The 26817-nt window shown below is 39.7% G+C and overlaps 1 protein-coding gene across 2 annotated transcripts; it reads left to right on the top strand.

The window, feature by feature from the left end:
• Positions 1–1993: 1993 nt before the first annotated feature.
• Positions 1994–25842, top strand: usp5 (ubiquitin specific peptidase 5 (isopeptidase T)). Of its 2 annotated transcripts, none has more exons than XM_036595190.1 (20): positions 1994–2315; positions 3935–4063; positions 7274–7340; positions 9889–10016; positions 10512–10657; positions 12366–12550; positions 13942–14036; positions 14309–14502; positions 16344–16415; positions 17651–17741; positions 19134–19259; positions 19348–19501; positions 20780–20954; positions 21062–21150; positions 22182–22310; positions 23405–23548; positions 23658–23800; positions 24102–24252; positions 24545–24629; positions 25668–25842. In XM_036595190.1, the coding sequence occupies exons 1-20, from the start codon at positions 2208–2210 to the stop codon at positions 25759–25761; spliced, it is 2505 nt and encodes an 834-aa protein (XP_036451083.1). In that variant the 5' UTR covers positions 1994–2207; the 3' UTR covers positions 25762–25842. The 2 variants fall into 2 exon arrangements, with proteins under 2 accessions (XP_036451083.1, XP_036451075.1); XM_036595182.1 differs by having other exon boundaries at positions 22182–22367.
• The last annotated feature ends 975 nt before the right edge of the window (positions 25843–26817 follow it).

Raw genomic sequence — 26817 nt, 5'->3', positions numbered from 1 at the left:
GGACCCTCACAGAGCAGGTACTGTTTGGGTGGTGGATCATTCTCAGCACTGCAGTAACACTGACGTGGTGGTGGTGTGTTAGTGTGTGTTGTGCTGGTCTGAGTGGATCAGACACAGCAGTGCTGCTGGAGTTTTTAAACACCTCAGTGTCACTGATGGACTGAGAATAGTCCACCAACCAAAAATATCCAGCCAACAGCGTCCTGTGGGCAGCGTCCTGTGACCACTGATGAAGGACTAGAGGATGACCAACACAAACTGTGCAGCAGCAGATGAGCTATCGTCTCTGACTTTACATCTACAAGGTGGACTGACAAGGTAGGAGTGTCTAATAGAGTGGACAGTGAGTGGACACAGTGTTTAAAAACTCCAGCAGCACTGCTGTGTCTGATCCACTCATACCAGCACAACACACACTAACACACCACCACCACGTCAGTGTTACTGCAGTACTGAGAATGATCCACCACCCAAATAGTACCTGCTCTGTGAGGGTCCATGGGGGTCCTGACCACTGAAGAACAGGGTAAAAGGGGGCTAACAAAGTACACAGAGAAACAGATGGACTACAGTCTGTAACTGTAGAACTACAAAGTGCACCTATATAGTAAGTGGAGCTGATAAAATGGACAATGAGTGTAGAAACAAGGAGGTGGCCATAAAGTTATGCCTGATCTGTGTATGTATAGGTGTATCATGTAGTGAATGCAATCTAAATGAATAACTTCCAAAAAAGGTGAAGAATGTAGCTCTACTTCAGTTCATATGCAAATAGATGCTGGGTGTGTTCCACTTTTAAAGGGGAATTCCACCAGTTTTTCAAAATCTCAGAATAATTAATTGGTTGAGATGTAAAAAGTTGCACAGAGTGGTTTGCAGTGTAATGCTTGATTGCAGAGAAACTTAGAGATGCAGATTTATTTACAGTGGTGGTGACAGAACCAGCTTTAAATAGTTCCATTTGTCACACTTGTGTGTTCAAAATCATTATAAATGGTACCAAAATAATCGACTCAGGTTTGTGTTGTTATGAGGTCAGACATTTACACCCCTTGGTCCCACCATCTTATGGAAGCCCATTTCCACCACTGGGAAAAATGTATAGCTGTCTAGTAAGTCATAATAATGACAAAGTTCTCCATACTTATGAATTGGTATCCCATAATTATGACTTGGTGTCTCATAATAATAAGATTGTAACTCATAATTTGTATCTCATAATTATGACTTACTTTCTCATATTTCACTTAGTATCTAATAATGAGGTGATATTCACTTTCATAAATATGACCTAATATTTCACAATTATGATGTAGTATCTCATAATGATGAATTGCTACTTACTATGTCATAATTACCAATAAATGTCTCATAATTATCATTTACTGTGTCCTATTTATGACTTAGTATCTCATAATAATAAGATTTAATCTCATAATTATGGCTTAATATTTCATAATATTAACTTAGCATCTCATAATAAAGACTAAATATCTTATAATTTTTACTTAGCATCTCGTAATAATGACTTAATATCTCATAATTATGACAGTATTTCATAATAATTACGTTCTCATAATTGATTTAGTATCTCATAATAATTACTGTCATAATTATGACTTAGCATCTCATAATAATGACTTAAAATCTCATAATCATGACTTACTGTCTCATAAATTACGATTTAGTATCTCATAACGATCAGATTCAATCTCATAATTAGGACTAACTTTCTATTTTTCTAATTATGAGAAATTTGTATCATTATTATGATATGTATAAAGTCGTGAGTGTGAGATAGAACCTCATTATTGTGAGATATCAAATCATAATGAGTAACTGGATCATAATAATGAGATTCTAAGTCATAATTGTGGGAAACCTTCTCATTATCACGACTTATTAAATTGATATTTTTCTCCAGTGGCGGTTGACTTCCTCACTGCCTGCCCTCTGAAAATGTAGCTGCGCGTCTATGAGGCTGTTTACGGTCCAAACAGCGGAGCGGATCCTGTAGCGCCTTGGTGGCCTTGAATGGAGCGGAGCGCCGGACGGAGAGCAGCTCGCTGAGGGGAGAGAAACAGAGGAAAAGAGGGGCTGTAGAGAAGCCGGACACCGGGACTGTGGAGATCGCGGTCTGGGAGCGAAAAGACGAGCAGGCCGGTCGAGTGGTGTGAAAACAAAGCGGCGCAGTGATCTAGGAAGAGATGGCGGAGGTTAGCGAGGTGTTGATGTCAGTCCTGTCCACGGTGCGGGTGCCCAGGCCCGGGGACCGAGTCCATAAGGACGAGTGCGCCTTCTCATTCGTCTCCCCTGTAAGCGCTCTCCCCTCTAATTTACACCGGAATCGGGTCGCTCAGTAACGGCTCCGTGTATGAGATTCGGGTGCATGATTTTCGTGTTATTACGTTTCTGCTACGTTGATGATGCTGGGATTCGCGAGCTAGCAGCGCGGCTAACTGGCAAGCTAGCTAGCCTCGTTCAGAAATTTAGCACGGTTTCACAAAAGTTAGCCCGGGTTATCTTGGTAGCTGCCCTGCCGTGTTAGTTCAGTTAGTTCTGCCTGTTTAAGCTTGTTAGCTGTGTCAGAGAAAGCTGAGTGTTTATGAACAGACGCATAATCAAAGCTAGCTAGGTTAGCGTTAGCCTGCTAGCGTTAGGTCTAATAAGCTAAGCTAAGCTAAAGTGTGCGCTAGCAGCAGCGGCCAGTTTGCTGAGTAATGAGAGTGCTAGCTAACGTTCCTACGTCCGAAATGTGCAGCTTTGGTTCTGGATACCGGCTGCTGACTACACTCTTAAGAAAGGTGGTTCTCCAAGGGTTTTTTAGTAAAAGAAAAACGGTTCTGTTTAGAATCATGAGTCATATATAGAGCCGTTTCATGGTTCTTTAGATTGAGGGAGAATGGGTAACTTATTGTAGCAATAGAACCTTTTTAAAAACAGTTCTGTATCGCCCCAAAAATGGTTCTTACATTGCTATAAGCTTTTGGTGCTGTGTAGAACCATTTGCGAAAAGGGTTGATATAGAGCCACATACAGCCCGTTCTCAATCAGTCTGAAGAACCATTTCACCATGCAAAGAACCATTTAAAGCATTTTTTTTGGAGTGTTTATGGTTCTATATAGAACCATTGTCTTTATCTTGTTTGAGTGTTCTATTGTTAGAAGCTTGACGTCATAACAATAGAAAAAAAAATGTTTTTCGTTCAAAAGGTTCTACATAGAACCCTATACAGCACGGTCTACGTCAAGCTTAAAAGCCGTTTCACCATGCGCAGAACCATTTAAGCATGCAAGTGGTTCTTTTAGTGTTCATGGTATTGTATGGGACCGTTGTCTTTCTAAAGAACTCTCGAAGAACCATCTTGTCTAAGAATGCTCTGTTGTTACAAGCTTGACATCGGAACAATAGAAAAACCCCTTTTGATCCTATATAGAACAATTTCCAAAAAGGTTCTACATAGAACCCTATGCAGCACATTCTGCATCAACACTAAAGAACCATTTCACTGTGTTCGGAACCATTTAAGCAAGTAAATGGTTATTTGAATGTTCATGGTGAAAGGTTCATAGAACCTTTGGTTTTCTAAAGAACCCTTGAAGAACCATCTTGTTAAAGATTGTTCTATTACAAGTTTGACATCGTGACAATAGAAAAACTCTTTTTCCTACATAGAACCATTTCCGTAAAGGTTTTTTACATGGAATCCTATAAAACACGTTCTACATTAACCTGAAGAACTGTTTCACCATGAATAGAACCAGTTAAGCATGCTGAGTGTTCATGGTACTGTATAGAACCATTGTCTTCACTAAAGAACCATCTTTTTTAAGAGTGCAGCTAAAACAGTTGTTATTAAAGGCGTATAATGTATGTGGGATGCATTTTTAATAACCAGAAACCCTTTTTTCTCTGTTTTTGGTCCCGTCTCAGGAGAGTGAGGGTGGCTTGTATGTTTGCATGAACAGTTTTCTCGGCTTTGGGGGTCAGTTTGTGGAGAGACACCACGCCCGAACTGGACAGAGGGCCTATCTACACATCACCCGCACCCGCAAGGCCCAGGTAACGTCAGCCCTGCCCTTAATGAGTAGGATTCAGTGGCTGAACCTCAAATGGCTCTCTGCCCCTGTATAGTACACTGCTGTACTGTCTGCACTGCACTTGTAGAATAATTCCTCTGATTTTTCAGAATTTGAGATGTAAACAGAGCCATTCAGAGTGGTTTGGTTTGAAACGCTTCATCGTAGAGAATCTTGCTGATTTGGATTTCTTTACAGTGGTGGTGATAGAAATTAGGGGTCCTGATGTCCACAGTGCAGATTTACTATTTGTACAACAGTTAGTTTCGGCCACGCAAGCTGATTGGTTGAGAAGTGTTCTAACTGTGCTGTTATTTCGCCATAACATCACAGGTTTTTCACAAACACTGTATCACTCCGCTGAGACGCTGTTGCTAAGCAACGACTTTGACAGCTGTAGGAGACGCTCAAACCATTTGAACGTTTTTACTTCTTTACTTTGCCACAAACAGAAAATGGACACTTTTAAGATCACATTTGACCGACAGCCGATTTGGTCAGACTCTGAAGATGAGACGACACTAAATTCCCAAACTGTCATCACCACTGAGCAGCTTTTCAGTCGGCAGCTGAGACAGAAGAACAGCTAAACAACCTGGAATCAGCCAGAAATGAACCCAACACCATTCGCCAAACGTCTAGTCTGATCTTCAGAGTCTGACCAAATCGGACTGAGGCACAAAACTGCCGCAATAGCTTGGTCAGTGGTGATGACAGTTTGGGAATTTAGTGTAAGGAGCTGGAGAACGAACTGCCGGCTGTCGTTACTCTGACGGAGCTTGTTAAGGAACTTTAATTCGGCAGAAGGAACTGTAAAAATTAAAACATTTTAAATGCAGCGTTCACGGCCAAATTATGTAATATGTATAATATATAATTACATTATATATTAAAAATATTTTGCTTTAGAACACGTTCCATGTATCCCTCCACCATGAATGGGTTATAATATGTTTTAGACCAAAACTTCACCACTAAATTATCTGAAAACAGGAGCTTTTAGAGGTGGACATCTGGTTCCTATCACCACCACTGTGAACAGTTCTGACTCGGCAAGTTTCTCTAGAACAGAGCGTTTCACACCAAACCACTCTGAATGACGCTGTTTACATCATAACAATGTCATTATGCAGAATTTTTAAAAAATTGGTGGAGTTCTCCTTTAAAGCCCCTGTCTACTCATCAACAGTCTTCTCTTCCCATCATTCTGGTACAAGATGTTATGCACAGATGAGACAAGTGACAGAAGAACACCTAAACAACCCGGAATTAGCCAGAAATGAACCGAATGCCATTCGCCAAACGTGTAGTCTGATCTTCAGAGTCTGACCAAATCAGACTGAGCCATAAACCTGCTACAATATCAGGTTCAGCTCAGTTTTGTCAGTTTTTGCCAGATCAGTATTAATGTGTTAATGTTTTGTTCCAGCCAGTCTGTAAAGCATCTTACAGCCCATTTAGTTTGGCGAATGGTATTGGGTTCATTTCTGGCTGATTCCAGGTTGTTCAGCTGTTCTTCTGTCTCAGCTGCCGACTGAAAAGCTGCTCAGTGGTGATGACAGTTTGGGAATTTAGTGTCGTCTCATCTTCAGAGTCTGACCAAATCGGCTGTCGGTCAAATGTGATCTTAAAAGTGTCCATTTTCTGTTTGTGGCAAAGTAAGAAGTAAAAACGTTCAAATGGCTTGAGCTTGAGGATCCTACTGTAAGAGATTAACTTCATTTAGCTAGCAGTCCACCTTAACTGTAGGAATTATCTGAAATGATACATTAGCTTAGTGTTACATTAGCAACCCCCTCCTTACCATTGAGACTCTCAGTGTTTCCCTGTGATCGTACTTGACAGGCATGATGCACAGTAAATCACATGAGGAAAATTCTCCACAGTGTCTGCAGATAAGACTGTGCTGACTCATAATGGGAGACTGTGATCTCGGTTTCAAGAGCGCAGTCCAGCAGTTAGCTCGCTACCGCGCCACGGGTTACGGATATAACGTTAGCGCTGAGTCAAATATCAGGCACGATATGTCTGTGATCTACCTGTCATAAGACACAGAAGCCTGAGTTCTCAAATACTAGCTGCAAAATGTAATTATAACTCTAAAATGGCTGTTAGACAGCTTGTTCTCCGTTTTGCATCAGTCAGCCAATTCTCTGGCAACCAGTTTGTGCTCTGACACACCCGCACAGTTCAGAGCAGCTGGGCGTTTTGGGAGCAATTATCTACGATTAAACTGGATTAGTATATGTCCCTGCCATCGGGACAAAACCTAGTATTTTCATTTTTGTCATTTTTCATTTTTTGATTTAGTTTGAAAAAGGCAACTGCCCTTTATATCTATATGTCAAAATATCACAATGAATGGAGCAAAAGAAATTGTCCAAAATGACTTTGGGGGGAGGATGTCTTCATTACTTCCGTTAAAAGTGAAGAACGTTTTTCCTTGTCCTTTGTGTTACTTTTTTGGAGATTCAAGGTTTTGTATGTATGTGTGTGTGTGATATATATATATATATATATATATATATATATATATATATATATATATATATATATATATATATATATATAAATAGTATACATATATGTTGCTGCTGTCGGAACAAAACCTTGTATCTCCATTTTTGTTGTTTTTCCTTTTTTTTTTTTTTTTTTTGTGTTTTACACATAATGATGAATGGACCAAAAGTAATAGCCCAAAATGACTTGTAAAAATACAGTTTGGTTTTTTCCTTCTCCTGCAATGTTACCAATTTGGAGATATGAGATTTTGTTCCGACTGCACCATTATAGTATATATATTTAACAGTAAAGGTATACAATGTAAAAGGTGTTTACCATATATATATATCTATATAAATGTGTATATATATATGTATATGGTAAACACCTTTTACATTGTATACCTTTACTGTTAAAACAACAGTGTTAACACTTGTAACCTGGTTGACAGGGGCTTTTAAGTTCTACAGCCTGTGGCTGAATCTCAAATGACTTTCTAGTATTTTGGTGAATTTCATGACCTACATAGTGCCCTACATAGGGAGTAGGGAGCCAACTGAGATTAAGCAATTACCTAGTAATTAATCACTAGAAGTCCAGATCATTAGTTGTACCCCTCCTTCCATTACCCAACATGTTTTGTTAGATATGTCAGTGAAATAGTAATTTACCTGCTGTTTCTGTATTTCAGAAAGAGGATGACAACAGTTCCGGTTCAGGTGACCCACCAAAGAAGAAGCCCACTCGACTGGCCATAGGTAGGAGCCTATTCAGTGTAGAGGTCTGCATGCAGCTTTGAGACTCGACCCCTCCAGGCCTGACTGGTGCTGCTAAATTTGAAGCCCAAACCTGAGTAGGAGTGATTTGCTTTGTTACTAATTGCTTGCGTTGAGTGACAGAAAGTGAAATAATAATAAAAAAAACCTTGAGCTTTTGCTGTAGCCGACGCGGACCTAGCTGGTCCGAGGAGGCTCTGACAGTGACCTTTGTTTGTGTGGAACGTCTACACGTGACGACGTGTCCTTCTTCTGTCAGACCTCAGAATACTGTCTCAAGCTCTACGGTGTACGAGACCATTGTGTTTTATATCTGATGTAACAACTGGGTCGTAATGTTTCCACAGTGGAGATGTCCCTGACCTTTAACAAGCTTATTTTTTATTTTGTCCACGGCCAACAGCTAGAAATAATACAAAATCGCTCATTAAAAAAACGTCCTTAGCCCCAAAACTGATATTTCGGGTCTGGTAGTAGACCTCAAGTTTAGTGCTTATTCAGTGTTCATCTTTCTGTGGCTGTGTTTACATGCAAATTTTGCCAATCCAATTATATACATTCTGATTATAATTAAGACTGAGGTGTTTATGCTCACTCTGCTCCAAAATCTGATTAAAATCTCCGTTTGCGTGCTCACTACAAGTAATCAGATCCAAAATGACACTCATGCGTAGAGAACCGCTTAGTGTAGAAGTTACCATGACAACCAGCATCACGTGAGTCCAGTCAGAGTGAGATGAGCAGCAGTGAGCAGTGCTTGTGTTTTTAATTACTTTAAAATGATGTCAGACTCAGGAAAACGTCCTTCACGTGTCCTTATTAAAGAAGGCCGAGAGGAAGACGTCGTGTTCTGAGACACATAAGCTGGACGTCCGTCCCACCGCCGTCTTTTAAAGATCAGAGCATGAACTTCGTCTCCTCTGCAGACCAGTTTCTGCTCCGCCATGTTGAACGGTATAAACCTTCACTATGACGCGACGAACATGATCAGAACGGACTGAAACTTTCTGATAGGGAATGTAATCAGATACAGGCGTTTACACGGCTATTATTCTTCTATTTAACGGATTATTTACAGGATTGCCCACCTCGATCAGTCGGATAGAAATTATATTCTAAATCACCTCAATCAGACTAGTCTAATTGAGGTGCATACATGGACGTATTCTATTCCGATTGAGCTATTAGTCGGGTTATTAACGGATTATTAGGCTGCATGTAAACGTGGCTTGTGTTGTGTATATCAGACAGCCAAAAATAATATCAGGGAAGGACAGAAGGGAGTCACAGCTGCTCAGTTCTAATTCATGCAAATGCATTCAAATTCTGTCGCTCGCTGTGCTGTGCAGCAATCTGAAATTTGTTGTAGGGTTAGAGTCGTAATTACACGTGTTATGTCAGTGGAAACACTGCATTACATTTGCATACAAGTAATTTTGCAGAAGCGAAACCAAAACTGAGTGGCAGAAACATTTTTTAACCAGCACAGTAGAGATTGATTGACTGATTATTTGTAATTGCATATTTAAAGGAAACAGCATATTATTCCCTTTTTTCCATGGTTTTGTCAGAAATAATCAGGCCTAACACAAAAAAACCCCTAAAGGCGTTCACCCAGTGTCCCTGTTATACTATAGTGCTGGGAAAGATGTCGTCTGTTTCAGACCTGCCCAAAGTGAAGCCCGTGAGCCGAAGTTGACCCGTTTGATTTGGCCAACAAGAAAGCTGAGGGGAAAAAAAGCATTTTTATATGACTGAAAATATGACTGATTTTTCCTTTTAACATTTACAAGGGCTCACATCCTATTTATATAGCCATATCTATACAACACCAAAACTGGCTCTTCTATTGTTAAAAGCTTCATGTCTTAACAGTAGCAGAACCCTTTTTGGTTGTATATAGAATCATATCGCTGCTGTTGGAACAAAACCTTGTATCTCCAAAATAGAACCTTTACAGGAGAAAGAAAAAACCTACTGCACTTGTACTGTAAATCAATGGGGACAGACTTTTTGTCCAAGTAATTTTGGGCCATTTCTTTTGGTCCAGTGATCATAAAATTTACACAGAATGTAAAGAACAACAGGCGTTTTCAAATTATGCCTAAAACCGAAAAACGACAAAAATGGATATACAAGGTTTTGTTCTGACGGCAGCGATGTACAACACGTTCTCCATCAATCTGTAGAACAATTCACTATGCAAAGAACCCTTTAAGCATGCAAACGGTTGTTGTTCTATATAGAACTACTGTCTTTACTAAAGAACCCTTGAAGACGTCTCTTGTTTAAGAGTGTGTTGTCTGGTGCTTTGATGTATTTGCAATATTAAACTGAACCAGTGCTGCTCAGCACTAAAGCGTACAACAGTTTCAGTAAGACCAATGAAAGAGTCTCAACTCAGTTCAGTTTTATGAATTGATTTTCCCCGTTTGTGCCAGTCTGATATGTTTTGATTTAATACGTTATGATTCGATGAGTGATTTTGTAACTGCATTGGGCTTATTTTCTGCATCTCTCTGTCTCTCAGGTATCGAGGGCGGGTTCGATGTTGAGCAGGAGCAGTATGAGGAAGATGTCAAGGTTGTCCTTTTTCCAGACAGACAGGAGGTGACATCGGAGGACCTGGCCACCATGCCTGACGTAGTGAGAGAGCGAGTAAGACTGCTATTTTATGAGTTGTATCTTAGGCATCAATCTCCATTATTCCTTATGTATTCCTTATGTATTGTTTTCATGAAGCTGGCATGTAAATGTGATTTTCTAATTCTAAATGGCATCGATTCTGCATGGCTTTTGAAAATATTAACACATTGTCAGGACATTTTATATCCTTCTGTACTGTAGTTTTAGTTGCAAGTTGAGGCTTCATTCCCTTTCACGCAGTAATTATGATGCAGTGTCTACTGCTACTACTAGCATATACTATAAGGTTTGCACACCCCTGGTCAAATGACATGTATTGTTGATTTTCTAAAGTCAAATAAGCACATTTTCTTCACATCTCTACACATTTCACTGCACAGTTTTTATTTATTTGCTGGGTTTATCTTACTGCAAGAAAACAAAGCGTAAAATCCAAAATGTGCCATGACCAGTGGTAATGTTATTGACACTTAACAAGTGCTTGTAACCGTTTGCGTCTGTGTGCAGGTGTCTCTGTCGATGGCAGGGTTGCTGGCTGCAGACTCGGTGTCTCACGCTCTGCAGGTGCAGCAGTGGGACGGTGAAGTGCGGCAGGAGTCCAAACACGCAGCTGAGCTCAAACAGCTCGACAACGGAGTCAAAATTCCTCCCAGGTACACATAAACGCAGCCACGTGTAACATCTACCACAGAGCCGACCAAACGAAACCACACAGTCAGATCGAGATATACAGAGTCTGAAAGTCTGACCACAAATGTAAATAGATAGAGGTAGATCACTGTGTTAATCCCAGAGGGAAGTTCTGCTATTGCAGCAGTACAGAGCACAGTAAAGAGATGAACCAGAGCAAAGTATTGCCGTACACTATTTAGAGAGATGTACAAAGAAAGTAGAGATAAAAAATAGAATAAAATATACTGAACAATAAATAATAAGAGCAATGTGCAGTACAGAAATATAAAGTAACTGCATGAATACTATGCAGGAGACACGCTGGGGCCAGTCCCTCCAGTGAATGAACTACTGACTATGGACTGTAGGAATAAATATTAACAGTTGTACAGTTTACTTTTAACAATTTGACATTTATATCTGAGATTATTTTCAGTTAATCCTGGAAACAAGCCATAGAACATATTAAAATTTTGAAAATAATTACATCAAAGGAAGGTATGACAAATAAAATGAAGAAGAAATGTTGCAGATTCTGTACTATTTCTAAATCCCTGTTAAAATCTAAGAAAATTTGTGTCACTGACCATGTTAAGGTCAGTGACACAGATATTGTTTTTTAATCTTATTCTGTCTATTGATTCTCTTGTTCAGTCGACTCTCAGGGGGATCTACTCAGAGATCAGGGGCTGGATTCATGAAAACGTTTAAGGAAAAATGAAGGTTCTTAAGACAAACACTAAGAATCTCTCAAGATTATCTTAACTGATAAATCAGATAAATTTAGACGCTCACCACTGTGTGAGGCTGTTGTACGGTTAAGAAAACATTTAAGAACATAATATTTTCAGGAATACCACTCGTTCTTAGAACTATTCTTAAGAAAATAGTTGAGAAAAGAAAATAAGACAGTTCTTAAAAACTTTCTTGAAGAATAACATTTTTGGAAACTTTTTTTTTTAAGAATAAAGTGAAGGAAAAACACACATTTAAGAAGATTTTTTTTCTTCAGACACTTTCGTGAATCCGGCCCCTGAGTGCACGCTGTCATTAAAGCAAATCGGGGAGAAACACTTTTTTGAAATTCATGTAAATTTTTCAAAGATTCTCCTTTTCACTCAGATTTTGTATTAAACTGGAAAAAATGTGAACTAGAATCCTGTTCCCTCAGACCTTAGATTTGCACTGTATCTACACAAAGACAATACAGACAACAGAAAACTCACTTTAGGTTTTTTAGCCAAAAAATTCGATTTACACAATTTTTGCTCGAATGTAGTTGATTAGTGAAGACATTTGGTGGCTGAAGTTTCTTTAGTTTTGCACTGGAGCTTTGTAGCTAATGTAGGTAACAGGCAATGGAAGCTAATACCCCACCAATTGTGAAAGCTGCGTGCTTAAATCATCACACGCCTCCTTTAAGTTGATCTCAGATAGACTTAATAAGATAAAGTGGTTTCTGACAAAAGTAGTTTGCATAAAAAAGAGTAGTGGCAGCATCCTGAAGCAATCCTTGAATGTTGTCTGTCATGTTTATAGGTAATAGTATGTTTTACAACATCCGAAACTACATGTGGTGTATTTGGAAATAAAGTTTTTGGGTCAAACTGTTGCTTTAACATATAATTAATTCAGTTAACGTGCTGTTATGAATTTATCTTCATTACTCTGTCTGTTCTGATTGGTCAGTGGGTGGAGGTGCGAGGTGTGCGACCTTCAGGAGAATCTCTGGATGAACTTGACTGACGGGAAGGTCCTGTGTGGTCGGAGATATTTTGATGGCTCAGGGGGCAATAACCATGCCCTTCAGCACTTCCAGCAGACCGGATACCCACTGGCTGTCAAACTGGGTACTATTACGCCGGATGGAGCTGGTAAGAATGGGAGGAACTGGAGGAAGGCTTTTTGTTGTGCTTTAATCTGTTCACTGTTCACTGCCTAACGAAATATGTGTGTCATTAGTTATGAATTGTTCCTCAATTTCTCAGTTCTTTTGAACTATGAAAGGACTGGGGGTGGAAAATAGTCACACGCACTATTCAACTTAGAAACTGTTTAATTTTCGGCTTAAGCGTTTAAACTTAACTGTGTCATAACCTTTACACTTTGATAAGACGCTCGTTATGCTGTTTTATCTTTGAGGTGTAAAAGGTACATACATAAGAGCATAAATATGGGGCTTGTCTTTTTTGACTTGGATTATTTTTTTTATATATTATTTTTTTCCAATTTTTACCCCGATTTTCTCCCCAATTTAGTCGTCTCCAATTCCACCCGCTAGTTAGGACTCCCCCAATCACACATGACGCTATCAACGCTAGGAGGGTGAAGGCTAACACAGGCTTCCTCCGAGACCTGTGAAGCCAACCACCGCTTCTTTTCGAACTGCCGCTCACGCAACGTCACTGGACAGCCGAACGCGCTCGGAGGGAAGCGCCAACCGCCAGATCTGTTACGTCAGCTAACAGACGCCTGCGCTGACTAGCATCGCGCTGAGTGAGTGATGGGGGGAGAAAGGCAGCCATCCCACCCACCCAGAGAGAGCGAGGCTCCCGGCTACGGACGGCTGTAGCATCACCAGGAATCGAACTCGCGATCTCCTGATGATAGGGCCAACGCTTAGATGGTTGCGCCACTCGGGAGCCGACTTGGATTATTTTTAAATGAGAACTTAGTGTTTGTGATCAACTTTTTATTAGCTTTTAACAGATATGTAACTTACGTTCCTGTTCAGTGTAAACAAACATGGATAGGTCTTGTCAAGGTCACAGTCTATACAAGTACAAATAAATCTGTCACGCCAAAGAAAATAAGTATAGGGTGAGTTTTGTGGGCCTTCATCTAATGGGCTAGTACTAAATAAAAGCTCTCTACTAAAAAAGAGATTTAGAGATTTAATTGTATCCCACACCAGTATTGTAGCTGGTTTAGCTTTATCATTGCAGCAGTCTGCTCAAGGGAGACAATATCATAGTAGAATAATAACCATTGTTGGGATAGTTGCATATTTGGATTAAACCAATATATAAGTCTCTTTAGCAGCAGTTAGACCGGCAAAGATTAATCGTTTTTGAGTTAATGTGGACGTAATGTGGGCCCTGTGTATACCTTTAAAATTAATAAAATGATGAGCCAGATTCTTCGAGGTAACAATCAGATTAGACCATATCCGGTCCCACATAGAATGGAATCCAAGCTGGTTCAGTTCCTGTTCCCATTTAAATGTTATTTCTAAGAACTTCACGTTTTTAAAAATGTTTTTCAGACGTCTATTCGTATGATGAAGATGACATGGTGTTGGACTCGAAGCTGGCTGAGCACCTCTCTCACTTTGGCATTGATATGATGACCATGGAGAAGGTGAGGCGTATGGGTGTAAATGTCGAACCTCACAATAATTCACCTTCGAAAATGATGAGCCTACAGCAGTTTAGCCCTGCCCACTCACGTAGCTCATTTACATATATCAGTTTTAATCGCACAGTAACTCAAACAGCCTGTTTAATACCAAGGGATCAAGAGAAGCTGGAAAAATGAAAGATTTAGGAAAAATGTGTGATGTGGCTCGTTTACAAAAGTGATTTTAATTATTCTGTTTCTTTTTCTCTCCTTTTTCTGTCTGCGTTTGTCAGACGGAGCGCACTATGACGGAGTTGGAAATCGCAGTGAACCAGCGTGTGGGCGAGTGGGAGGTGATCCAGGAGTCCGGTGCCACTCTGAGGCCACTGTGGGGCCCCGGGCTCACAGGCATGAAGAACCTGGGGAACAGCTGCTACCTCAACTCCGTCATGCAAGTGCTCTTCACCATCCCCGACTTCCAGGAAAAGTCAGTGCCTGTCAGTGTTACTCTTTCTGTTATGGATGGGCATTTTAACCAGTTTTTATTTATGTGAACAAACGCATTTCCATCTAGCAGCAATCTAGAGGCGTCATTTTGAATGTGGCATTTAGACGTCTGGTTCCCGCCACCACTGTTGTCCACAATTCTGATTTGACAAGTTTCTCTAGAACAGAGCATTTCACACCAAACCAATCTGACTTTACCTACACCTTAACCATTTAATTATGCAGAACAAACTCATTTTTGGCCGCATTGTGTGTCGAAAACACACATGGGGTTTTAAGGACTGGGATTGGGAACCTCTAATTTGGCACACATTCTGCTTAAATACCTAACGTTAACTTCACACTCTACAAATTTATCATCTTTATGCTTTGAAATATTTTCATATTCGGCTCTGCTTAAACGTGGCCGTTTCGTCTGACATACCGATATCAGCTTCTCTTGTCTCCACTTGCTCTGGATAACGCAGTAATACATCATTAATTTATTTTTTGTTAATTCTAAGCCACAGACACCTTATTCAAATACCTGATCAAGTAAACAAATACCAACTCGAGTTTGGCTCTCATACATTAAATGTATTATACACCGATCAGGCATAATATTAAGACCACCTCCTTGTTTCTGCGCTCATTGTCCATTTTATCAGCTCTACTTACTATATAGGTGCACTTTGTAGTTCTACAGTTACAGACTGTAGTCCATCTGTTTCTCTGCATACTTTTTAGCCCCCTTTTACCCTGTTCTTCAGTGGTCAGGACCCCCATGGACGTTCACAGAGCAGGTACTGTTCTGCTGGAGTGCTGCTGGAGTTTTTAAACACTGTGTCCACTCACTGTCCACTCTATTAGACACACCTACCTTGTATTACGTCAGTGTTACTGCAGTGCTATAATACCTGCTCTGTGAGGGTCCATGGGGGTCCTGACCACTGAAGAAGAGGGTAAAAGGGGGCTAACAAAGTATGCAGATGGACTACAGTCTGTAACTGTAGAACTACAAAGTGCACCTATATAGTAAGTGGAGCTGATAAAATGGACAATGAGCGTAAAAACAAGGAGGTGGTCAGAATGTTATGCCTGATTGGTGTATATATGTTATATAATGCCCATCCCTTGTGTTTGTGTATGTGAGTATGTTTGTTTGGCGTTGTGTTCACTGTAAAAGACTCTAAAAGGCATCTTGAAAGCAAACTGTTTCAAACAAACATTTTCCTTCTAAACCCTATTGGCCACCGTCGGCCCAGCCTGTCATGGTTTATTGTTCTCTATTTTCTCTGGTAGATTCTCTGAGCTTCTTTAGGGAACAGCCCCAAGTTGTGTAGTGGTAACTACATCAAAACGTCCTTCACTAAAGAAGAGTTACATTTACAGTCTGTTCAAATTGCATGACAATAATGTAACAGTTTGTTTCAGCGACTCAAGCTTCAAGAACTTTTCAAATGCCTTAAAATTATTTCTGAAGCGTTTCCTAAAATATTTTTTAGGCAAAAATGGGTTATGAAACATTAGTTGTTTAAACATTTTTGGAAAAAAAAAATGCAGTTCATTTCATTTTTAGCATTTTTTTTTTTTTTTGTAAATTAATGTAGTTGCATTGAGAGGAGTTTTCGAAACATTGAGAAAACTACGAAGTCATTACACCACTGGAGAACTGTGCATGTTTAAAGGCTTGGCTGTGTTTCATGCTGAAGGTGGGCAAGGCAGAACTGACCAGTAGGATATTTAGCAAATACAGGAATGTATCAGATCTGAATGCTGAATCTAAAGTGATGTATTGTAATACTTTATGCTGAACTTCTAAAACTGTTTTTCTCCTGACAGGTACGTCTCCAGCTTTGCCAAGATTGTAGATGAAGCTCCAGGTGACCCCACGCAGGACTTTAAAACACAAGTGTGAGTATTTTATTTTTATTATTTTTTATTTGAAGAATGTGCCTAAGGTCGGGCCTTTTCTATCTCAGAGCAGTGCATGTAAATTTGTTCATACATTACAAGCCGAATTGATGACTTTCCAGACTCAGACTAAATGCAGCAGCACTGAGAGCGCAAATGACCCCTGTTTTGAAAGAACTTCACTGTCTGCCAGTGTCTTTCAGGATAGATTTTAAAGTTCTCTCACTAGTTTTTAAAGCTCTAAATAGCCTTGAAGCACCGAATGTCTGTCTATGTTACATCATGCAGTCTTAGATCTATTGATAATTGCCTTCTGCAAAATATAGAAAACATGGAGAGGCCTCTCTCTGTTATTCTGTTTCTGAACTCAGTTCCACCTTTTATTCGACCGTTAAGCTTGATTCAGGCAGTATAAGCAACATTTGAAAATATTATTTTATTTAATGAAGTTTCAACCTCTCTTTTTGAATTTATCCTTTTAATTTGATCTCATTGCTTCGTAATTCAATTAATAATATAAAATTTAATTTATTGCTTTATTATATTGCTGTTACCGGACAGTAACTGCAATATAAAAAAAGTCAGAACTTTAATGTATTCTATTGCTGTTAGAAATAATTATTTTTCTGTAAAGCACTTTGAGCTGCCACCAGTGTGAGAAGTGCTCTATAAATTATGTTGTTGTTATGATTATTATTATTATTATTAGTAGTAGTAGTAGTAGTAGTAGTAGTATGGCTGACTCTGGGATAGTGGCTTGAATCTTTGAGCTAAGATCAAATAGTTTCAGTTCACAGTTCATTGGTTTTTGATTGCATTAATAAGCTGGTTTTGTTCATTAAGAATGGTTCGATTCTTTACACTGAACAGGGACATGATTCAGCAGTTCAATATTCAGGAAATATTATAGTGCATCAAAACAAATTGTAAATTGTTTTAAATTCATTGAAATCATATTTATTTCTTGAGAAAAATTGCAGTTAATTTGGTTTTTGGTTTTTTGCTTAATTTGGCTCATGAAAGAAGCTATTTCTGTTTACCAAAATGGAAAAGCACTATAATTACACCTCTCTAAAAGAAAGTCAGACAGTGCCTGTGATACTTTATTCCTCCAGCAGAGGTCGCAGGAGGGTGATGATAGTTTCAGGGCTAATAGAAGAGAAGATGCACTGGTTGCTTTAAAGATGGTCAGAAAACTCTTTCCTCTGAGTGTCTTCCACTTTTCTCTTTGGCAGAGCAAAACTGGGCTATGGTTTACTCTCGGGGGAATACTCTAAGCCTACTCCTGACCCGGGGGATGACCCCAGCGCGTCCTCTGAACCCAGGGTAGGACTTGACTGTATTTGTTCAAGCTCAGTGCATTACTAAGATAAAGTTATACAGTACTGTGGAAAAGTCAGAGACCACCCTTCAGTTATTTAGTTTCAGTCAAAGGAGCCATTACGTACAAGTTATTCAGGATATACTTCTGAAGAGATTAGATATAAGATAAACCTCTTGCATAAGGAAGGAGAAAGTCAAAAGAAAAAGAGGTGGAAAAAAAACAGGAGTTTCCAAACCTGGACTTCAAAAACTGATTAAAAGTTATAGAGAAAGAAAACAAAGAAATGGATAATCAAGCCGCACCTCTCACTCAAAGCCCAGATAACCACACTGAAGCTTTTATTTTGGACATATTTTGGGCAAAAACAATTAATTGAAAAAGATGATTTATGCTTGGGAGAGTTGAAGGTAAAAAAGGGAGAGAATGACCAGCTACAAGATGGATGGATGCAGTCAAAGGAATCATGAACCAGCCATTTAGAAGAGCCAAACAGAAGACATGATATTCTGGAAAAACACAACCCAAATGGTCACCAGGAGTCAGAACAGACTTGACTGCACTAAATAATGACAACCGTGCAAGACACCAAAACTGCCCCCATCAGATAAACAGCACTTAAAGCTTTCATCTCTGAGAGAGAGGAGAAAATCAAGCTGCTTCAGATCTGAAAACATCCACAGGTGTTTCTGTCCATCCTTCCACTGTGAGAAGATGACTCAGCGCTGTGGGTCTGAAAGGATGTGTAGCTGTCAAGAAGAACCTCACTGAGAAAAGGAGACGGACACATCAAACAAAGAAGCTGAACAATGGACTGACCACCCCAGAGTCCAGACCCCAACACCACTGAATGTGTTTGATTACTTCAGAAAATGATCAACCAGCTTCTAAGACTGAGTCTCTGAGTCTCCTGAAAAGAATGGAAGCTGGAATACCAATAATAGTGTAATACACTAAATAATTAATAACTTGTCCTTAATGGCTGATTTTTTTTTTGGTCTCCAAATTAAATAAGAGCGTTAATTCTGTTAACTCAGAGCTTTGCACAGTACTGTCAGTCGTGCTGGATTTGGTTTTAATGATATACTGTGGTGTTGAACCTGGAGAAAATTTTGGTTTCATAAAGAAATACAAGAGGTCTATTTGTAGAATATCTGTGGTGACACGACATCAGTGCATATCAGTGCTTTTTCCACTACATTTTAGTAGATCTGTAATTACTGGAAACGGTGTTTTTGTTTAATTAAAGGTGAATGATATGATCTTTTCTATAGCATTACATTCCAAATGTTGATAGCTTTGCTTTACAAAGACTTTTTTCCTATAATTATGTCAGAATCGAGTCCTCGAAGTTGCATTTGGTTCCCTATTGAATCATCAATAATGGTTTCTTTCAGGGGGACCAGGTTGGAATAGCACCTCGCATGTTCAAAGCCCTCGTGGGGCGGGGCCACCCTGAGTTTTCCACCAATCGGCAGCAAGATGCCCAGGAGTTCCTCCTTCACTTCATTAACATGGTGGAGGTAATGGATGTTCTTCCATCCCTTTCTCACTCTTTTTCTTTCTTTCTCAAGTTCTTGCTTGTTCACTTCCTCGCTCCCTCTCGCCCAGCGGAACTGCCGGTCCGGTCCGAACCCATCTGAAGCATTCCGGTTCCTGGTGGAGGAAAGGATTGTGTGCCAGCAGTCTCAGAAGGCCAAGTACACCCAACGAGTGGACTACATAGTTCAGCTACCTGTGCCCATGGACCAGGCCACCAACACGGGTGAGAGGATCATGGGAACTGTAGTCTATAATAGACAATAGACAAAGAAGAAATGTATCATTTTGAGGATGTGCAGTGATTTCAGAAGTTGGTGAAGTTTTCTTTGCACTTTGGAATAAAGGAGAAAAGGTGAATATCATGTTTATTTCATGAGATCCTTCAGGAATCAATTCAGTGAATCATGAAATGTAAACATTTGACTACAGTTTGGTTAGATTCGGTTATTTTGGTAGGAGCTAGAATTATTTAGCTGAATGCACAAATGCTGCTGCAGAGGTTTGGGCACCCCGGTCATGTTTTGTTTATTTAAGTAACATAATAACGTAACACATCCTCTGCAGAATGCAGAGTTACTGCTTATTTGCTTAATTTAACATAATGGGGCAAAATAAAATATAAAATGTGGCCTGTTCAAAAGTTTGGCACAGTTTGTATTTTATGTTCTTTTTTCCAATATGGTAAATTTAGCAGATAAATAGAAGTTATTTGCAAACGTGTAGAAAATACCCATATTTAAGTGTTAAGTGTTGTCAGTGTAGAAGGTGTTAACTTATTTTCACTTATACCAGGGGTGCACAGCTCTGGTCCTGGAAGGCCAGTGTCCAGCACAGTTTGGTGATTTACCTGCTCCAACAGGTGGGTATGTTTGAGCAGGGAAACCTCCAAACTGTGCTGGACACCGGCCTTCCAGGACCAGAGCTGTGCACCCCTGATTTAGACAATCAAGACATTTGATGTTTTGTCAAATTTGTTTATAATATTATTATTCATAAGTAATTGATCATTATAATTCATTGTAACGTTCCAAAATGCACTTGCATCGCCACAATGATTATTTCTGTTGTTTAAAACGGTGGCCTTTTTGTGAAGCCCTGTTGTAAATAAACAATTTTTGAATTAAAGTACAAATAAAAATAGAAATAACTTACTGAAGTGTGGAAACAAGATCCTAGTGGGTGGCCACAATCTAGTAAGCAGTGAGAATGAGAGAGTGAAGTCATGGCCACACATTAGGCCCATGGACCAGGCCACCAATGCGGCTTAGTAAGACGTGACCACAACTTGACTATCTTGTTCCCATGCTTTACTAATTTGTGGCCACACATTAAGATTCAGTTCCTACGACTCAGTAAGGCTGCACATTATTTTTGTCACCATCAGGACTCTGCACTCACGTTATACTGCTTAGAAAAATATGAACTTTCACAAATAATAATAAAAGGGAATCATCATTAAACTCTTTGCATGCTTTGTATCCTCTTTCTCCTCGTCTATCAGAGGAGTTACAGGAGGCTGAGCGTTTACGTGAGGAGGCGGAAGCATCCGGAAATCCTCCACCTGCAGCTCCTCGTGCTCGAATCCCATTCTCTGCCTGCTTAGACGCTCTGAGTGAACCAGAAACGCTCACAGACTTCTGGAGCTCAGCAGTGCAGGGCAAGACCACTGCCACCAAGTAAACAGCCTTCATTATCTGCCTCATTTTGCTTTGTTTTGTGTAACAGGTGGATAAAGACTGACCTGCTAACCTACGTTCTCCTTGTCTTCTGCTCTCTGCCTCAGGACCACACGCTTTGCTTCGTTCCCCGACTATCTCGTCATCCAAATTAAGAAGTTTACTTTTGGCCTGGACTGGGTCCCTAAAAAACTGGGTAAATTTTTGTTTTTTTTATTCTGCTATCTGCACTACAAAATGTTAGAATAATTTGTCATATTAATAATTGCTGTTATTTGTATTGAGTAATAACTTTTATAGTCTAGATTAAAACAGCAGATTTTTTTTTCTGGGATAAGAATAAAGTTATTAAATGATAAATAATACGCTGGAATTATTTATTCATAATATTATGTATTTAATATTTATATTTCTTCAGTAGATGTTCTCCAGCTTTCTCAGTCATTTTAGTATCATCTGTAGCTTCTTGCAAATTTCTTGAACCCAATAAAGTATCTGCAAATTAAAGGGGAATTCTGTTGCTTTTTTAAGATTTCTGTATAATTAAACAGTGAAGATGTAAACAAAGTCATTCAGAGTGGTTTGGTGTGAAATTCTCTGTTCTAGACAAACTTACCGACTCAGAGTTGTTCACAGTGGTGGTGATAGGAACCAGACGTCCACCTCTAAAGGCTCCCTCACAGAAAGTTATTGCATGCAATAGCTATGAGTTGAGCTGCCTCAAATAATGCTGCCTAATTGTTTTATGAGTGTTGAAATGAGATTTGGCCTGAAACTTTTTTCTTTATCCATTAATCATAGAGAGGTACATGCAGGCTGTTGTAAGGCTAAATCGAACCTAAAGAAGGTTTATTGCTCATTTTGGACGGTAAAAATGGCTCTATCAGCATTAGACACTGCGACCCCTGGTTCCTATCACCACCACTGTAAAGATGTCTGATTTGGCAAGTTTATCTATAATGAATTATTTCATCAACAACCAAAATCAAATTAAATCAAACAACCCCCTTTAATAGAATCCCCTTTAATAGAATCATTTTATACTCATATATTCTATAATGATTTCAAACATTTAAGCACTACTACATATATATAAAAGATTTTGTGATGTGTTTCTATGTTTGTGTTTGTCCAGAGAGCATGAAAGCGTTCAGAGTAAGTTGAAACAGTGATTCTTGTTTTTAATAGTTAATAATAATACATTTAATATCTTGATTTATCCGTTAGATGTTAGTATTGATGTTCCTGATACACTGGATCTGAGCGCGCTCCGTGGGACTGGACAGCAGCCGGGGGAGGAGCTTCTGCCAGAGGTGGCCCCGCCCCCTCTCATGACCCCTGACGTGGAGGTCAAAGGTATCCTGGGTTCCCGCGGCAACGAGGAGGACGACTCTCTCTACTCCCCACTGCTGTGTCAGTCTGTCTGTCTTTCTCTTCCTTCCTCAGCCGTCCATCTGTCTCTAACACACTTTTTTCACCCTTCTTTCCTCCTTTGTTTTCCTTTCGTGTGTGTGTTTGTGTTGAATGTTTTATTTATACATTTCTCTTTAAATTTGACTGATATGTTGATATGTACTGATATGATATGGTCAGATTTTGATATTTTCATCAGCAGATTCGGTTTATACCTGTCCAGTACTGACAATACTTGTGACCATTCAGATTTGGAAAACTTTACCTACTGATTATTGGATTCTTAGGACAGTTTGGGATAATTCTAGATCATATATACATATTTCTTCATTGATATTATTCTGAGAATTTATCAAGACAATTATTTAATAATAACATTATGAAGAAATAAGAGGAAAAATATCGATTTTTTTATTGATGTTATTTAAATAATTTATTATACAGGTTTTTTCTAATAATAATGAAATAATTAATGAAAAAAGATTTCAAGACAGTGTCTTATGAGTTTAACATCTTTTTAATCAAACATTTTATTTTGTCTTTTAAAGACCAGGTTAATTATTCAGAAAGCAGACGTGTAATGCCAGTTAAAATCTAAATTATTCAAATATAAATGATTAAATTATAAATTAAACGTTTTCTGAGGTTATCTAATAGTTCAAGGAGCTATCCGTTATCTCCACCATGTTAATGAAGGTGGAGAATTGGTCAAAAATTCAGGGTGCTCCTGCCCCATGAGGGCTTTGAACATGCATGGTACTATTTCAGCCAGATCCCCCTAGAAGAAAACCATTATTGTGGATAGGAAACAACATGTAACTAAAACAGGTCTTTGACTTGCTGACTTGCTCAGGACTTTGGTTCACAATACACTCACAGATTAGTTTGTCTGTGGCGTTAAGTTTTATCAACCATTTACACCTTTTGTTATATTTCTTGGTGAACTCATTGTCAAGTTAGCTCATGAACATCACACTAAAGGTGTGTTTTAATATTATGCTCCAAGAGACATCTTTGTACCTGTATGTGCCTCTCAGCTCCGGTGCTGGACGACTCCACTGTATCTCAGCTGTGTGAGATGGGCTTTCCTATGGAGGCCTGCAGGAAGGCAGTGTATTATACAGGCAACACTGGCATCGACGCTGCTATGAACTGGGTGATGAGCCACATGGATGATCCAGGTAATCTTAAACCTCTAAAACTGGGAGCTGCAAATGTAAGCTTACTTTTGATGACTTTTGATGACTTTTACAAATTTTCCACTAATCTTGTGCACCTGGCTGGCTGCAGATTTCTCCGCCCCCTTCGTGTTGCCTGGCTGTAGCTCTGGCCCTGGGTCCACACCCACAGAAAGTGCCTCTGAAGAGCACCTGGCGACCATCGTTTCCATGGGATTCAGCCGAGATCAAGCTTCGCGTGCTCTCAGAGCTACTGTGAGTAACTCCTCAGAACAGCTATGTTAAAGGAGACACAGCCAAGCAAACCGCTTCTGTGCTGCTACAGAATGTGAGCAGTGTTAGTCTGGTGCTAAAATAACACTGAAAATCCAATAGGTGGTGAAATAACAAAGCAAATTAAAAATAAAATAGTCATCTTGTCAGCTACTTGTTAGTCTCCAGCTTATGCAGTTACTATACTGTAGCTGTTGTTGTTTACAGTCTCCTTATAATTGGGCAGTTTTATGGTCCATGTTGTAGTTCTAGAAATACTGACCTTCTCTTCCTTCCCATGTAGAGTAATGTCCTGGAGCGGGCTGTGGACTGGATCTTCTCTCACCTGGATGATCTAGAGTCTATGGAGGTGTCAGAAGGGGGGCGCTCGGAGGGAGGCAGTGAAGCCAGCCGTGACCCCCCACCCGGACCACGTGTCCGAGACGGACCGGGAAGTGAGTGTATATTTACCTGCTTGTGTAAACATCAGTTCTAGATTGTTGGTGGTTGGAATGCTGTGAATAGGGTTGCCAGTTGTTCCGTTTTGGAACGGACAGTTAGTTGTTGGGGTGATATCCACTAGTATCGTACTTTCAGACTGTCTCCAAATAGTACTAAGCTTTAACAACACAATACAGTTTGAGTTGTGGTGACTTGGGTATGCAGTTAGAACAAACTGTTCCCTGTTAGTTACATTTGCCTGCTCTAAAACTAAACAAGCAATCTCTGATTTGTTCTGTCCTGCAGAGTATGAGCTGTTTGCTTTTATCAGTCACATGGGCACGAGCACAATGTGTGGTCACTACGTCTGCCACATCAAAAAGGACCAACAGTGAGTAAAACCCCCTCCACCTCTTTCACAAGAACATGGAGCTTGTTTACACCTTGCGTTTACGTGGATCAAATCTGGAGATACTTTGGCTGTATTTCATTTACACTTGCATCCCCAGTGTGACCAGATGAGATCAGATTTTACCTTCCCACGTAAAAAGCATGTCAACACATACTTCATTTATATTTGACCTCTGTGTATACTTCCCCCCTGTTGCAATCAAATCAACAAGCTTGTTTTTGATGCATTCATTGGCTGGGAGTGCAGGAAGGCTCGTCTCTCAGCTCTGCAACGGCTAATTGACTGGCTGAAGATGCTTTTTACACCTGTTCAACAGTCAAAGCTAATTAACTTCAGTTTTTCAAAGGAAAGTAGTAACATTGGGAAATCGTGTTCAGCCTTTACCTAATGTTAATGACCTTATTCTTTTACAGCTGAATACCACATCCGTTGTTTAGTAATTACCATTTTTTTTCAGGTTTTTTTATTAAAGCCTCCATCTCTGAAAATTGTCAGGAATCCACAAGAGCATTTAGAGTTCTGGTTGAATCTAATTCTGCGTTCAAACGTTGGTGCTTGGTGGGCGACAGCAAACTGGATATTCCATTGTTTTTAATGATGCCGCGGCAGAAAATTCTCCCACGCAGGCGGCAGCGTTATGCAGACCGCAGCGCTAAGCGTAATGTTCTCTCTCGAGTGCAGTTTTCACAACTTTTGCCATCGACTGCAGCAGTGAAATAAACCAGGTGTAGATTTCAACGCCCACGATTGAATGTAACATAAAGCGTCGGCCAAAGACGAAGCTTCCAAATCCTAAATAAGAAAACGATACCAAGATAGATGAGTATTCAGAATATTCCATCCAGCCCTTGTTTATACCTTGTTTTTTTTTTTGGTGGTGAAGTAAATTCCAAACACTGTTCAACAAGGCACATGTTTATGCGAGATGTAAACAGCTTCAGAGCGTATTGTTTTCAGGCAGTGCACTAATGTTAATGCACACGATTTTCTTCCTGTTTTGTTTTCTCTTTTTTCTAGGTGGATAATCTTCAACGATCAAAAAGTGTGTGCCTCTGAGAAACCACCGAAGGACCTGGGCTACCTGTACTTCTACCGGAGAGTGGCTGAATAGAAGACTTTACACGTACAAACAAACACCTCTGTCTTAGCTGCTGAGGGGGGCCGGGGTGGGGCGTACTCAAGCTTCTCAACTGACACAACACTTTATTTTTATTTTTTTATTTTTTATTTGTTTTCGGAGGAATTCAAGCACTTCTTTCTTACACAAATACCTGCTGCCAGGCAGAGGTGAGGACTAAAAGTGGAGTGATTGCACTCGGGGGGGGTTTACAAAGCAGGGTTTCTCAAGTGAGCTGGGTAATTAGAGCCAGAAGTGAGGATTACACTGCAGAAAATTATATCTTGGCAGATGAAAGCATCTTGAATATTGGTAATATATCTGTTTTCCAAATATAAGAATGCTGTAAGGACATCATAGGTCATTTTTCGGAAAGTAATAAAGCCTAGTCTTGGACTAAATTGCAGGGCCAGTGGTGAACCACCATTGGTAGTTCTTTTAAGTCTAAGATTAGCCTTAATCTGGGTATGGGAAGATGGTTAAATTGATCTTATTAATTCCCCCAGTATCACCTTATGTATAATAATAGACATACTGCCTCTATTTAAGATGCTTTCACTGACCAAGGTACCATTCTTTATGCAGTCTAAGGGTCGTTCCTGTTGGTCAGTCCTCAGTTTGGACTTACGGTATTTAGCTAAGTGAGAAAGACCTTCTTTGTGAAGTCCCCACCACAGTGTTAGCCGCTAGCACAGGTGAAATACAGCGTACATATGCATGCCCTCCTCTTCTCAACCTGCTCCTGCGCTGGTTATTGTTGTGAGGTCATCGCTTCTAGAGCCACGCTCTAATTTCCTGCTCTCCCCTGCATCCCAAAAACAAGATCTCTGCAAAAGTTTGATGACTGGTATCACTAAATCACAGAAAAAAAAGATCAACAAACATTGTATGTTGACAGAAAGCGAAACCAAACTGGTTCTTCTGGCAGATGTTGCTAGCGGTGATAGCTGAGTTTTGTTTTGTTTTTTCTCCTTTTTTGGGGAAATATTCATTTTGTTTCTTTTTGCTTTGAAAAAAAAAAATAAAAGATGTGTCTCTTTGCTTTGAGTC

The sequence above is a fragment of the Colossoma macropomum genome, unplaced genomic scaffold (genome assembly GCF_904425465.1).
Source record: "Colossoma macropomum unplaced genomic scaffold, Colossoma_macropomum, whole genome shotgun sequence".
Lineage (NCBI taxonomy): Eukaryota > Metazoa > Chordata > Actinopteri > Characiformes > Serrasalmidae > Colossoma > Colossoma macropomum.
This window is presented reverse-complemented; position numbering and strand designations above follow the sequence as displayed.